A 12440-nucleotide genomic window follows, 5' to 3' on the forward strand; every position below is an offset into this window, starting at 1 on the left:
CATACACAAAGGAGCTGGAATGTACATCCTTAGTGCGGACTACCCAGTCCTGTTTGTGTGTTAGAGAGCTGTACAGGAAGAGAAACACAACCTACACACTTGTCTGCATGCGAGCACATACATTAAATGTCACTGCTGCTAGATGTATTTACTAAGCCGAAGAAAACACTTCCAAAAGTAGTGCTGGAAAAAACCTTGTGGTGCATTCAAGGGGATTATTCATCCAGCTTGGTTATTGGTTGATGCAAGTGAATGTGAGTCAACGCCCATTTGCTTACGTTAACCAATAACATGTGTCTGACAGAGTAGCACCACTTAGTAAATATGGCCTTCTGGCTCTTTACCCCTTGAAAATTGCACGCAAGTGATGTGCATAAATATAACAATGGCTTTGCATAGAAGGATACAGGGGTTGTTGTCATCAATGCTGCAGTTGTCCAGAATGAGTGGAATCCCCTCCAGCTGAAAAATCTGGAGAGAGAAAAAAAAACAGAAATCAGAAGCTATTAGTATCTTCATCACTTATTTCATGAAAGCTATAGACACGATTCATTTTCCAGAATATACGCAGCACTTGAAAAAAAAAAAAAAAATACCCAACAGAATACAGGGGATAATATATAATGCTGAGTGCAACAAAAATAAAAGTAAAGAACAGGAAAGTTAGTCACGTCCCCAGAGAGCTTACAACCTAAGTGTAGGCATTATTGCAATGGATAGCAATGCCTGCTCGCAATGGTGGACCTCTGTAGTGGTGGACCTCAGTGCTCGCAATGATGGATAAGTGGGCCTCTGCAGATGTGGGGAAAACTGGTCATGTGTACATGCTAATGAAATGCTTCATTCAGAAGGTGCATTTTCATATTTGATAATGTAGAGAGATGTTCCTTGGTGTTGCGAGCGTGAGGGCATTTCACAAACAGGGGGGCAGGGACGGTAAAAAAAAAAAAAATGTTTTAGGTGAAAGAGAGCAGCAGAAGTGTAAGGGGTGGGAAGGAGTCGGCTACAAGCGGAGTGCAGGAGACGTGCAAGGGGTAAAGCAACTAAAGATGAGATGACGAGTGTAGAGCCTGAAAGGTTAAGATGAGAACTTTGTAGGTGATATGAAGGTATCTTACGAAGAGACGAGCAGAAACGTATTTGTGCGAAAGTTAAATGATTATGGATATCAACAGAATCTGAATTAAAAAAACAAAACAAAAAAAAGTCAACAGTATTGAACACATCGGAGAGATCAAGCAGGGCAAGGAGGGTGAAATGAACTTGGGATTTAGCTTCTTGGAGATCATTTTTGAAGACAGCTTTAATGGACTGAGCTGTCCGAAAACCATCATTAAAAAAATCCATGAAAATGCATTGTTATAAAATCCTCCCAAAGTTAGAGAAATACGGATTTAAAAAGGCTTGAAAATGGCACCATTTTTACAAACTGCCATACATCTTTGTCCCGAGAACCGCACATGCTGAAGAATTCATTGTGGCAAAGCTTGGAATACCTCTCTGAGCAAAATAACTTTTAGACCAGGGTCGGCCAACTCCAGTCCTCCAGGGCCACCAACAGGTAAGGTTTTAAAGATATCCCTGCTTCAGCACTGGTGGCTCAATCAGTGGCTCATTCAACGACAGTTGGCCACTCCTGTTTAAGGTTTGTTTGTTTTTTAATAATGTAGTGCCAGAGAGACATGCAACTCATTGCAGAATTGCTGACCCAAGTGGCACAATTGAATAAACCAATAGTTACAAGCTATGAAATGTCAATCAGTTTATTCACACTTTTATTTAAACAACTGTGCATTAAACAGCTGTGCATTAAACAGCTGTGCATTAAACAGCTGTGCATTAAACAGCTGTGCATTAAACAACTGTGCATTAAACAACTGTGCACTAACAACTGTGCATTAAACAACTGTGCATTAAACAACTGTGCATTAAACAACTGCATTAAACAACTGTGCATTAAACAACTGTGCATTAAACAACTGTGCATTAAACAACTGTGCATTAAACAACTGTACACTAAGGGTGTATTTTCCATGCGAAGTAAGCCAATTCTTTAAAATACATGTCTTATTTTCATTTTGCAGGTACGATCAGGTCAACTTAAGTGATACATTAAATCCCTTTGGGGAAGGACAACAACCCAATCTGGAGTTTACAATAGGTTTTAAATGCATAAATGTAATTAAATTGGTAAGATAAATAATAAGCAATCTGCTCCACTCATAGCGAGAGACTTCTAAAAGATGTTAAATCATTGTAGGCACAGTAAACATTTACTTTTAGAAAGCTGGGAAGTGATTTCTGAAGTGCTATCCAAATACCTGAATGAAAGATTGCCATCCTACCAAAAATGTGAAGTGTTATAAGAAATGTATGAATAAGCCATCTCCCCCCTAACCCCCATCGCTAACAATTCCAGCCCTTGTAGAAATACTCAAGTGCTACACATATTTTCTATTAGCTCATACTTTGTGCAATGCAATTATTGGAGTATTTCATTTTGCAGACTATTTGGAAATTGTGTAAAGGAACACGCCTTGTGCTATAATCTAAAATATTGGTTCATTGGAAGGTCAAATTGTGAAAAAATTGTTTTTTGGGGTGCAATGCTAATCTTTTGATTCTGTTGGCCTTGGAAACATTAACAGATTAGAACGCACAGTTAAAAAGTTAATATTGCACGTCCCTGAAAATCAAACTGTAAAAATATAAATGATCTCTTCCGGCTCACAAGTAGGAGTTCACTCGTGGGCCTTCAGTAGTTCTTGAACAGTACAACTTAAGAACACAAGAATATAGGGATAATTAGAAAAAAAATAACCGACAACGCGTAATTATTATGTCAGATAAAGTATGTCTCCAGTTTCCACAGCACTGCAGGCCAATTCTGCATTGAAATGGAGAATCTGAGAAAGTTACATCATAACAATAGATCTTTATCAGACAACGTTACTTCTAGATGCACGATGGAACCAGCAGAATTCTGCACACTATCAAGCCAAACAGCTACAGTTATGTCCATGCTTAGTTTTAGCTAGATATAAAGTTCTCATTTAGAAGAGAAATCCAAGCAATATTCTACTTGTTTTTTTTGTTGTTTTGTTAAAGAAATCAGTTGTATAGCTGTAGATAACAACTCAATGCCATTTTAAATGTTTTAGTATACGTGCATCCTTTGATTTCTAAAGCAGGCTTTATTTAGCCCACCACTCCAGCAGTGCTAGATAAAAAGCAGCCATTTAGTGAACCCTGGGAATCAGGATCTGTGCTGATCGATCACAGAACGAATCGATCAGCCGCTTAGGTAATTAGTTTTCAATAAAGGCAATCAAAGGTTGTATTTACTGTATTAATAATAAAATAAAGAGATTTGCAATAAAGTAGTCTTCCCTGCTCTAGGGAAGATTTAAACCCATATTTATAAAGCAATGCCGTTCCACAAGGTGCCTTCCGGCACTGGAACACACATTCAGCCCATTAGACTGAATGGGCCGTAGAGAGTCTTATGGCATAGCAGCACTTCCTAAATATAACTCTTAAACCCATTCATGGAAATAGTGCTGATCTCTTCCTCAGCATGGGGAGGGCGGCATCTTCATAGCATACTGAAGAGTATCGTATGCATATCCAATACAAAAGGATAGTGACCATGCTCAACAATGTCTGTCTGTCTTTATATAGCGCAATCCAGACACATAGCGCTTTACAGTACACGTCACAGAATATCATAACATAATGGGAATAAGCACTTCAGACATAAAACAATAGGAAAAGGAGTCCCTGCCCCGAAGAGCTTACAATCCAAGTTAATCCTCTACATAAAAAAGCTCAAAGTATGCCGCTTTCTAGAAGTTTATTTTCTTGGAACAAAAATGCATGTTAGTCAATGCACGAAATGGCAGTAAAACCATACCAAGCACAGCACTTTATGTAACATCCGCCCTACGTATTAAACATTGCTGCAACAGAAGAGAATTTCAGGTATGCCAAAGCAAAAGGTATAAGATGCACGGTCAACAAAAACGTTACTCAGGAGTAACAGGGCTTGTGTAGGAATCAATTCTGCACAAGATTATAATGGCAAAAATGTGAAGTGTTCACCCGTACCATTCAAACCATTTAGTTTGCCATTAAATTCTGCGTCGGAGATATACACCCGCTATTAAGAGAAGCAAGTATTTCCCAAAGACAAACATACAAATGGCACAGAGAAACAGACACAGGAAACGCGTAATCAACGCTTCCTTTGTATTAGCGCGAATTCTTTGTAACTCGTCATTTGACCCCTCTTCCTACGCCAACAAACCAACGAACTTCGTGTTGAACTCTGTACCGTAGAAAGGTTTTACATCAACAAGTGTACAACAATCCAAATTTTAGTCATAGGTAGTTTTACCGGTGTATGGCAATTATCCTCCATTTATATATTTATAATCCAAGGTTGTCAGATTTCAGATGCTTCTGTATGTAGAAATGTCAAACGTTGCAAAGCCCTTTTATTACACAGATCGCCGGCTTTATCCATGTTGGATCATAATATCTTCCTTAAATTTGAAAGAAAGATGCTGCCAGGGAAAATATGCTATTGATAATAAAAAAAAACAGAAAAGTTTGTTCTAGATTATTTTTGCCGTTTAGAAGATTAAATTAGCAGCATTAGGCACATCCAGCCATACAGCCAAAAACACATCTTGCTGTACAGACGCTTTCCAAAGCAGCAGTCTGCATACAATCTACAGTGTACACAGCCTTAAAGGAAACCCTTCTCCTGTGATGTGCTGCCATCGGAGATCAAACTCATATTGGGCAATATTTTATTTATTTAGAAATAATAGAACGTTCTCCTGCAGCTCCACCCTAAAATACCTATTCTGATATAAGAGTGACTCTACAAAATAGGATTTGCGATGCACGTTTTTATTTACAAATGAGCTTGAACTAGTAGAAAAGGTCAACCCCAGGACTCAAGAGCCTTCAACAGGTCAGGTTTTAAAATTCAGGTCCAAGAATTTTTGTGTCAACTTGTTACCATGTCTAAATTCCTTCAGGCAGATTAAAAAAAATTTTTTTTAAATAAAATATAATCTAGTTTCTTGGGGTATTTTTATGCTAGATGTTAGTGTTACCTTGCCAATAATGGAATGCACCTTTTGAGTTCAGCCCTAAAAAATTTGTTTCCCAGCCAGAAATCTTGAGGGGGGGGGGGGGGGGGAGTGGGGGTCGGGGTAATTGGGACATGTACTTTCAGAAAATATATTTTTGTGGGGGCATTTTTATTCTAGGGGGGTAGTTTTGCCTTGTGTACCTTTTATATTCAGCCCTGAACATATCAGGTGTAAAGTGGTCTTGCTAATTTTCGGTCTGTACCTATACATATTGGGTATCAGTGTCTTCAGTGTAGCTCCGTGGCTAATACTATACACCTGATACATAAACCTTGGCCCCCTGCAGACGCACTTACCAGAGCGCCCTCCTACTGTCTTTGTACGTTCTTCCTACCTACCAATTAGATTGTAAGCACTTCGGAGCAGGGACGCCTCTTCCTAAATGTTACTCTTATGTCTGAAGCAGTTATTCCCATGATCTGTTATTTGTATTGTTATTTATATGATTGTCACGTGTATTACTACTGTGATGCGCTATGTATATTAATGGCGCTATATAAATAAAGACATACATATATATTCAATGTACCAGGGGCAATAAAATCACTTCTTTAAATGGAAGGCTGAAATCTGTTAGAAAGATCTAGGACAATATGAATACATATTTTTTTCCCCATATTTATGACATATCTTGGTTACCATATGCAATCCCTTCATTCAACATAAACAAGAGATGAAAAAGTCAACGGGTGCTGAAAATAAAACGATATTTATAGTTTTCATAGGTACATAGAAAGTCTCAGGAATCACGGTTAAGCACCTGTATGGGAAATTTGGAGAAATGTGCACGGTCATGCAGATGGCTACTATTCTTGGCAGTGAAAAGGTTAATCAAGTTTGCTTTTAAGTTAAAAAAAAAAAAAAAATCAAACGCGCTTCCTAATTTTTTTTTATAATCTTTGATAATACAGGGTAAAATAATACACAATATACCATGGCAACATATAATACCTCTGTATCAGAGTAAACGGAAACACTATTAGAATATTTCTTGTCTAGTTATATGGAATTCTAGTGTGTTCCGTTTATTTGTGTGCGATTCCAGGGAACGGCCACACACGGTCTTCAATTTTAATAAACGCTTTGCAATTATATTTTACTAATCAGTACCCGCCGGGTTAGACATGCTTGCAACACTAGTTCCACGTACTAATTAGCATATGCAGAAGAACTTATTCTAGGACACAGGGAAAGCAAATGCATAAGCACAACTTTATAAAGAAACGTCATCAGACATGGTTCCTCGTAAACCGGGGTGGCCAACTCCAGTCCTCAAGGGCCACACACAGGTCAGGTTTTCAGGATATCCCTGCTTCAGCCAGGCATCTCAAATCAGTCCCTGCTTCAACACAGGTGGTCTTCGACTCAGCCACCTGTGCTGAAGCTGGGATATACTGAAAACCTGACCTGTTGGTGGCCCTTGAGGACTGGAGTTGGCCTCCCTTGCTCTAAAATATACAGTTTTCCTATCAAAATGTGTCAATTTTTTGGCATCAAGTCTGTTCCCAAAAAGTTCAAACACAAATAGAATCTTCCGCGTAACCCTAACTTGGCACGGGGATATCGTTCTAAACAAGCACAGTGTTGGTGTTCTGCATGACTGTCTGCAAAAGGAAAAAAAGAACTTCCTGAAATCGTGGCATATTAAATCTTTTGTCAACTTGTTGAGATTAAAATCTGAAATAATTTTTTTTCCCCCCCGTTACGATTTATATGGTTAGCCGAGACATATTTTGTCTCTACATGATGTAGAGTGAATGCTGAGAACATGCTATGGCATTAGAGTACTAGGAGAAGCTTCTACTTTAGCCCTGGGGCTTCTGCATCAACGAGATCTTACATGATCCGACGCATCATCAGGAGAATGCCCTGGAGACAATAAGCACATACTACTTTATCAACGAAACTTGAAATTACAGCCAGCTCTTTTTTTTCTACGTGTTTGGCAGCTGTAAGAGAATCAAAATGTTGGGAAAAAAATAGAGCTCACTAATCGCAGTTTGCACCACTAAGTCAAATGTATTGCAGTATGAGACCATAGTAGCTATATTTGCTTGACAAGAAAAAAAAAAGAACTATATTCATACTGTAAAATAGCAAAAATAGAGACTGCACCCGTACATCGTTCCATCCCAGATGAGGTTCAAAAATGACATATGTCTATCGAGTAAAACCACCTATGTTAAGTTTTGACGGCAGATACTTATATTGTATTTGTAATTTACCGTATATTGATCAAGAGGAAAGCAAACAAAAAAACCCCAGTGAAATATTATTCAATGATCTCATAAGGGGAAAAATACATTCTGACTCCAGTAATGGCAAATCAGATTTCTCCCTGGATCAACATCCTTCCAACTTTAGCTTATTTGGTACAACCCAGGTTCTTTGTATTGACCCTGAATATATTTATATTATAGTTATCATATTCCCTCTTAGACACCTCTTTTCTAATGTAAATAACCCTAATTTATCTAGCCTTTCCTCATATGTCAGACCTTCCATCTTCTTTATTCATTTGGTGGCTCTGCACTTTTTCTTGTTCAATAATGTCTTTTTTAAGGAGTGGTGCCCAAAACTGTACTCCATATTCAAGGCCTGGTCTTATGAAGGATTTATACAGTGGCAAAATGATGCTTTCTTCCCTTCTATCCATACCCCGGTTTATGCAAGATGATATCTTATTTGCCTTTGCAGCTACCGCCTGACATTGAGAACTATTGCTAAGCCAACTGCCGACAAGCACTCCTAAATCAAACTATCAATGATTGACCCAACATTGTCCCATTTAAATTTGTAAGTAGTCTGTTTATTCTTGCTTCCCAAATACATATATCTGTATTAAACATAATCTGCCATTTACCTTCCCACGTTTCCAGTTTATTCAAGTTCTTCTGTAGAGAAATTACAACCTGCTCTGATTTTACTACCTTACACAATTTAGGGTCATTAGCAAAAATGGAGACATTGTTTTCAATGCCAACTTCAAGGTATTTAATAAACAAGTTAAAAATCTGTGGCCCCAGTACCGATTCTTTAGGTGCACCACTTACTGTAGCCCAACCTGAAAAGATTCCATTTATGACAACTCTTGTCTATTCTACAACCAGTTTTCAATCCAGGTGAAAATATTTTTACATGGACCAATTTCCTTTATTTAGTACAGCGGTCCACAAACGGGGGGGGCACGAGATTCACTGCGGGGGGCGCAGGGTTTACAGAGGCCCCACGCGCTTCCCGAAGGCACTTAAATTAAGAGCCGGTGGAAGCGGCGAAGGCCTCTGTAAACCTTATTTACCGTGGTTCAGCCAGAATCTGGAGACGCGTCACCATGGCAACGCAGCGTCAAATGACGCAGCGGGGTCGTGCGATGTCACGTTGCTATGGCACCGTGATGCTGCGTTGCTATGGCAACGTGACTTCATGACGCCCAGATGCCGGAAATTACGGTAAGGGGGAGGGAGGGGGCGTGCGGAGAGCAGGACGGCCAGAAGGGGGGTGCTGGGGGAAAAAGATTGCGCTCCCCTGATTTAGTACACTAACCTTCCGTGGCACCATATCAAAAGCCTCTGCAAAATCTAAGTAGACAACATCAACTGCATAAATCCCTACTTCCTTCTCCCTCCCCCTATCTGTCCCCTTCACTTTCTGGTTTGTGCAGTGGATCATATTCATTCCACAGCGTCCATCTACTACTTAAAAGGGGCACTTTATATAGTCTCTCCTCATTCTACCCATTTCACTTGACCAGGATTTTAGTAGCACCATTCTTTGGGGACGTGCGCTCTATTTTTTGCTATATTAAAAAACAAAACCATATTATAAAATTACAGAAAAACAAAAATGAGAGCGTGGCATCCTACCCAAGGAAATTAGGCGCTGGCACGGCGTTTTGTGGGTACCATCCCCTTCCGCAGATTTGGTAGCCTGAAACATCATGCTAGTGCCTCGTTTCCTTGGGTAGGATGACACCAATATATTTTGTTAATTGCTGCATGTTTTCTCAACTTCATTATTTGTTTAGCAAAATAATTTTTCTGTATTTTTTTTAAAATATACAGGCATACCCCACATTAACGTACGCAATGGGACCAGAGCATGTATGTAAAGCGAAAATGTACTTAAAGTGAAGCACTACCTTTTTTCCACTTATCGATGCATGTACTGTACTGCAATCGTCATTTAGGTGCATAACTGATGTAAATAACGCATGTGTAACAGGCTCTATAGTCTCCCCGCTTGCGCACAGCTTCAGTACAGGTATGGAGCTGGTATTGCTGTTCAGGACGTGCTGACAGGCGCATGCGTGAGATGCCATTTGCCTATTGGGCGATATGTACTTACTCGCGAGTGTACTTAAAGTGAGTGTCCTTAAACCGGGGTATGCCTGTATATTGTTTTAATAGGGTGACCAGACGTCCCGTTTTTTGGCATCTGTCACGACTTTTTGGGCGCTGTCCCGGGTTTTCTATGCTGCCAACTGCGCATGCACTTGCCGGTCACTCGTGTGATCGGGAAACGCCGATCACACAAGCGACAGGCAAACGCCGATCGCGCATGATCATAAGCGACTGGCAAATTCTGATCGCGCATGTCAGCCAACAAGCGCTTTTCGCGCATGCGCAGTCAGCACTACATTTGTCCCGGGACAAATATGGTTACCCTGTGCTTTAAGCATACTTTAAGAGTGCAGTGTCCTCTTTTGCCGTTTGTGAGTATGCGTATTTAGGTGGTTGGTGTTTTTTCCCACCTTCTAGCACCTCTGTTATTTATTCCCATAGTAGAGAACTTGTTTAATATTGGATGTTCCCTTCTCTATCTAATTTATACCCATGCTGTGAAAGATTTTGTCCAACATCAAGTTAATACAGAGATTAGATACTCCACAATGTCTGTACTTTATATAATTTGTGTGAAGTTGTGTGCAAAGATGTGGAATGAAAAGCACATGTAGTAGAAAAGGAGAAATTACCTTCCGGGGAAGCTAAATAAGCAGAAAGGGAGAAGGAGCGGCTCAGTGTAAAGATGCAGACTCTGTAAACAATGGCACCGAGTTTGAATGAGGGGAGCCTGGTTCAATTCTTGGTGTCGGCTCCTTGTGACCTTGGGCAAGTCACTTTATCTCCCTGTGCCTCAGGAACCAAAATGATAGATTGTAAGCTCCTCTGGGAAGGTACTGTGCCTGAACCAATCCTATGAGCTGCGTACCGCGCGCTATACTGTAATTGTGACGCGGTGCGAGTCCCATTGGGAGAAAAAAAAACCTATATGAAATTAATAATAATCACCAAGTGTTCAATTCGACATTGTGTTCAATAAACAGCATAACTAAATGCAGTTCATACCTTAAAAAGAATTACACAAAATACGAGATGTCCTATTCAATGCAGATTAGTAAACAGCCAGAGACACAGGAAACCAATGGCTCCCGAACCGCACCAGGATTTTACATATCTTTCTAACGATGTTTTAGAAAGATGTCATCACTATTATGCTTGAGGACTGGCTTTGTTCAGGCTGGTAAGTACGGACTGCTTCTTTACACTAAGCTCCTGGGAGCAGGTACTTTCCCCGTTGTATCAATTTGTGAGCACATTCACTGCATAGGAAGACAGAACATGTATCTGTATATAGATGAACTGGAGCTTTACGTACCGGCAAAGGAAAATAAAAACTTAAGTCACACGATCACATGGCAGCTCCCATGAAACGTGATGCAAACTGCACACCCATTACTTGCGGTCATGTTGCAGCGCATACAGCGTTACAGAAGGGGAAGACTTGTATTGAAGTGCGGAATTAAAGAATAGACCACATTACACAACGAATATAGAACAAGCTGTGAATATTACAGCACTCTCCTCTACAAACAAAAACACCATTCTATAGGGGGGGGGGAACACATGTATCTCATGAACATGATGTTGAACCATTTACTGATAATGTGGAGGTTATTTACTTCAAAACAGGAGCAAAAATAACACACACAAAAAAATGCCCCAGGTTTTGATGCCGGGAGAAGTGAGCTGCAGTAAATTGCAAGAAAAACACAGCGGCAATATTATTACGTGTGATAACGGGTGCAATCATTTCTAGCAGATTTTTATTGATTAACACGTATCCATTGTTAACAACTAAAAGTGCTAGTAGACATGATTATCTGTAAACCGTTCTCTGGCTATTACATGCTTTAGACGTTTAGTCCTAAATTATTACATTATGAAAACAGAATTAAATCAACAAAGATGTGACATGGCTTAGGGTTGTACTGTATGCAGCTATTGTACATGAAACGGTATTTTAAATACCTATTTTTGTGTCGATAAATTAATGGGGTTAAAAAAAAACCTGATATTTCTAAGAATCTAATCTCCTATGGACATAATTTCTTTACTCAAATGTTCACTTGTAATTTCCATTATCCAAAAAACTGTTCATGGTCCCAAGGCTCAACAAAGTATCCAGCCGTTCCTCCTTCTCTTACGGTGCATCCCAAAACTGGAAAAAACCTACCGGAGACTCTCACAGCCACCACCAGTCTAAGTTCTTTCAAAACTAAAGCTGTCTCACATTTTAATCTGGTCTGTAACTGTTACATACGCCTTTAATATATATTATCTCTAACTGTGCATGCAATGTCTTGTATATAATGTATACCCTGCTCACTTATGTATTTGTAACCATGTATTATTTGTCATCTTAACTCGATGCCCAGGACATACTTGAAAACGAGAGGTAACTCTCAATGTATTACTTCCTAGTAAAACATTTTATAAATAAATAAATTATGGCAAGCAATGGTGTACCTCTTAAATAACTGCTGAATTCAAGGTTAGATGTTATTTTTTTTATAGACGGTATTAAACCATCCTTTTTGAAGCACATGGACCCTATGTTGTGTCAAAGCTGAACCCTTTGCTTTTACATTTTCGCCACGCTTATTCTGGAGGCCCTCTTAACAGATGAAAAGAACATCAAGATATAGATGTAGCACATACTTGCAACAGGAGATGGAATTAAGATATTTAAATGCACAATAAGCTCTTTAAATTACTTCTGGTTTAGTATTTTGCAGGTACTTGACACAATGATGGATTTGGAGTTCAATTTCAGATAACCATGATAATACTTTAAAGTACAACTAGTGACGGTTTAATGGACTATGAAGGCTCTGTACTTTGCAGAAAGGTAACTTTGATGTTTTCCCATTCTCCCCTCCCCCCCCCACCCCCTCCCCCCAGTTCCTCTTGCTGATAGCAATTAACCCCAAGTGAA

The 12440-nt window shown here is 39.5% G+C and overlaps 1 protein-coding gene across 2 annotated transcripts in view; it reads right to left on the reverse strand.

Moving 5' to 3' along the window:
- Positions 1 to 12440, reverse strand: part of ATXN10 (ataxin 10) — a 100891-nt gene that overhangs the window by 35562 nt on the left and 52889 nt on the right. For both annotated transcript variants that reach the window (XM_075602742.1, XM_075602741.1), the window contains exon 10: positions 408 to 471. In XM_075602742.1, the coding sequence (XP_075458857.1) occupies positions 408 to 471 (64 nt within the window). The remainder of the gene's footprint in view (positions 1 to 407; positions 472 to 12440) is intronic.

Source organism: Ascaphus truei, chromosome 5, assembly GCF_040206685.1.
Source record: "Ascaphus truei isolate aAscTru1 chromosome 5, aAscTru1.hap1, whole genome shotgun sequence".
Taxonomy (NCBI): domain Eukaryota; kingdom Metazoa; phylum Chordata; class Amphibia; order Anura; family Ascaphidae; genus Ascaphus; species Ascaphus truei.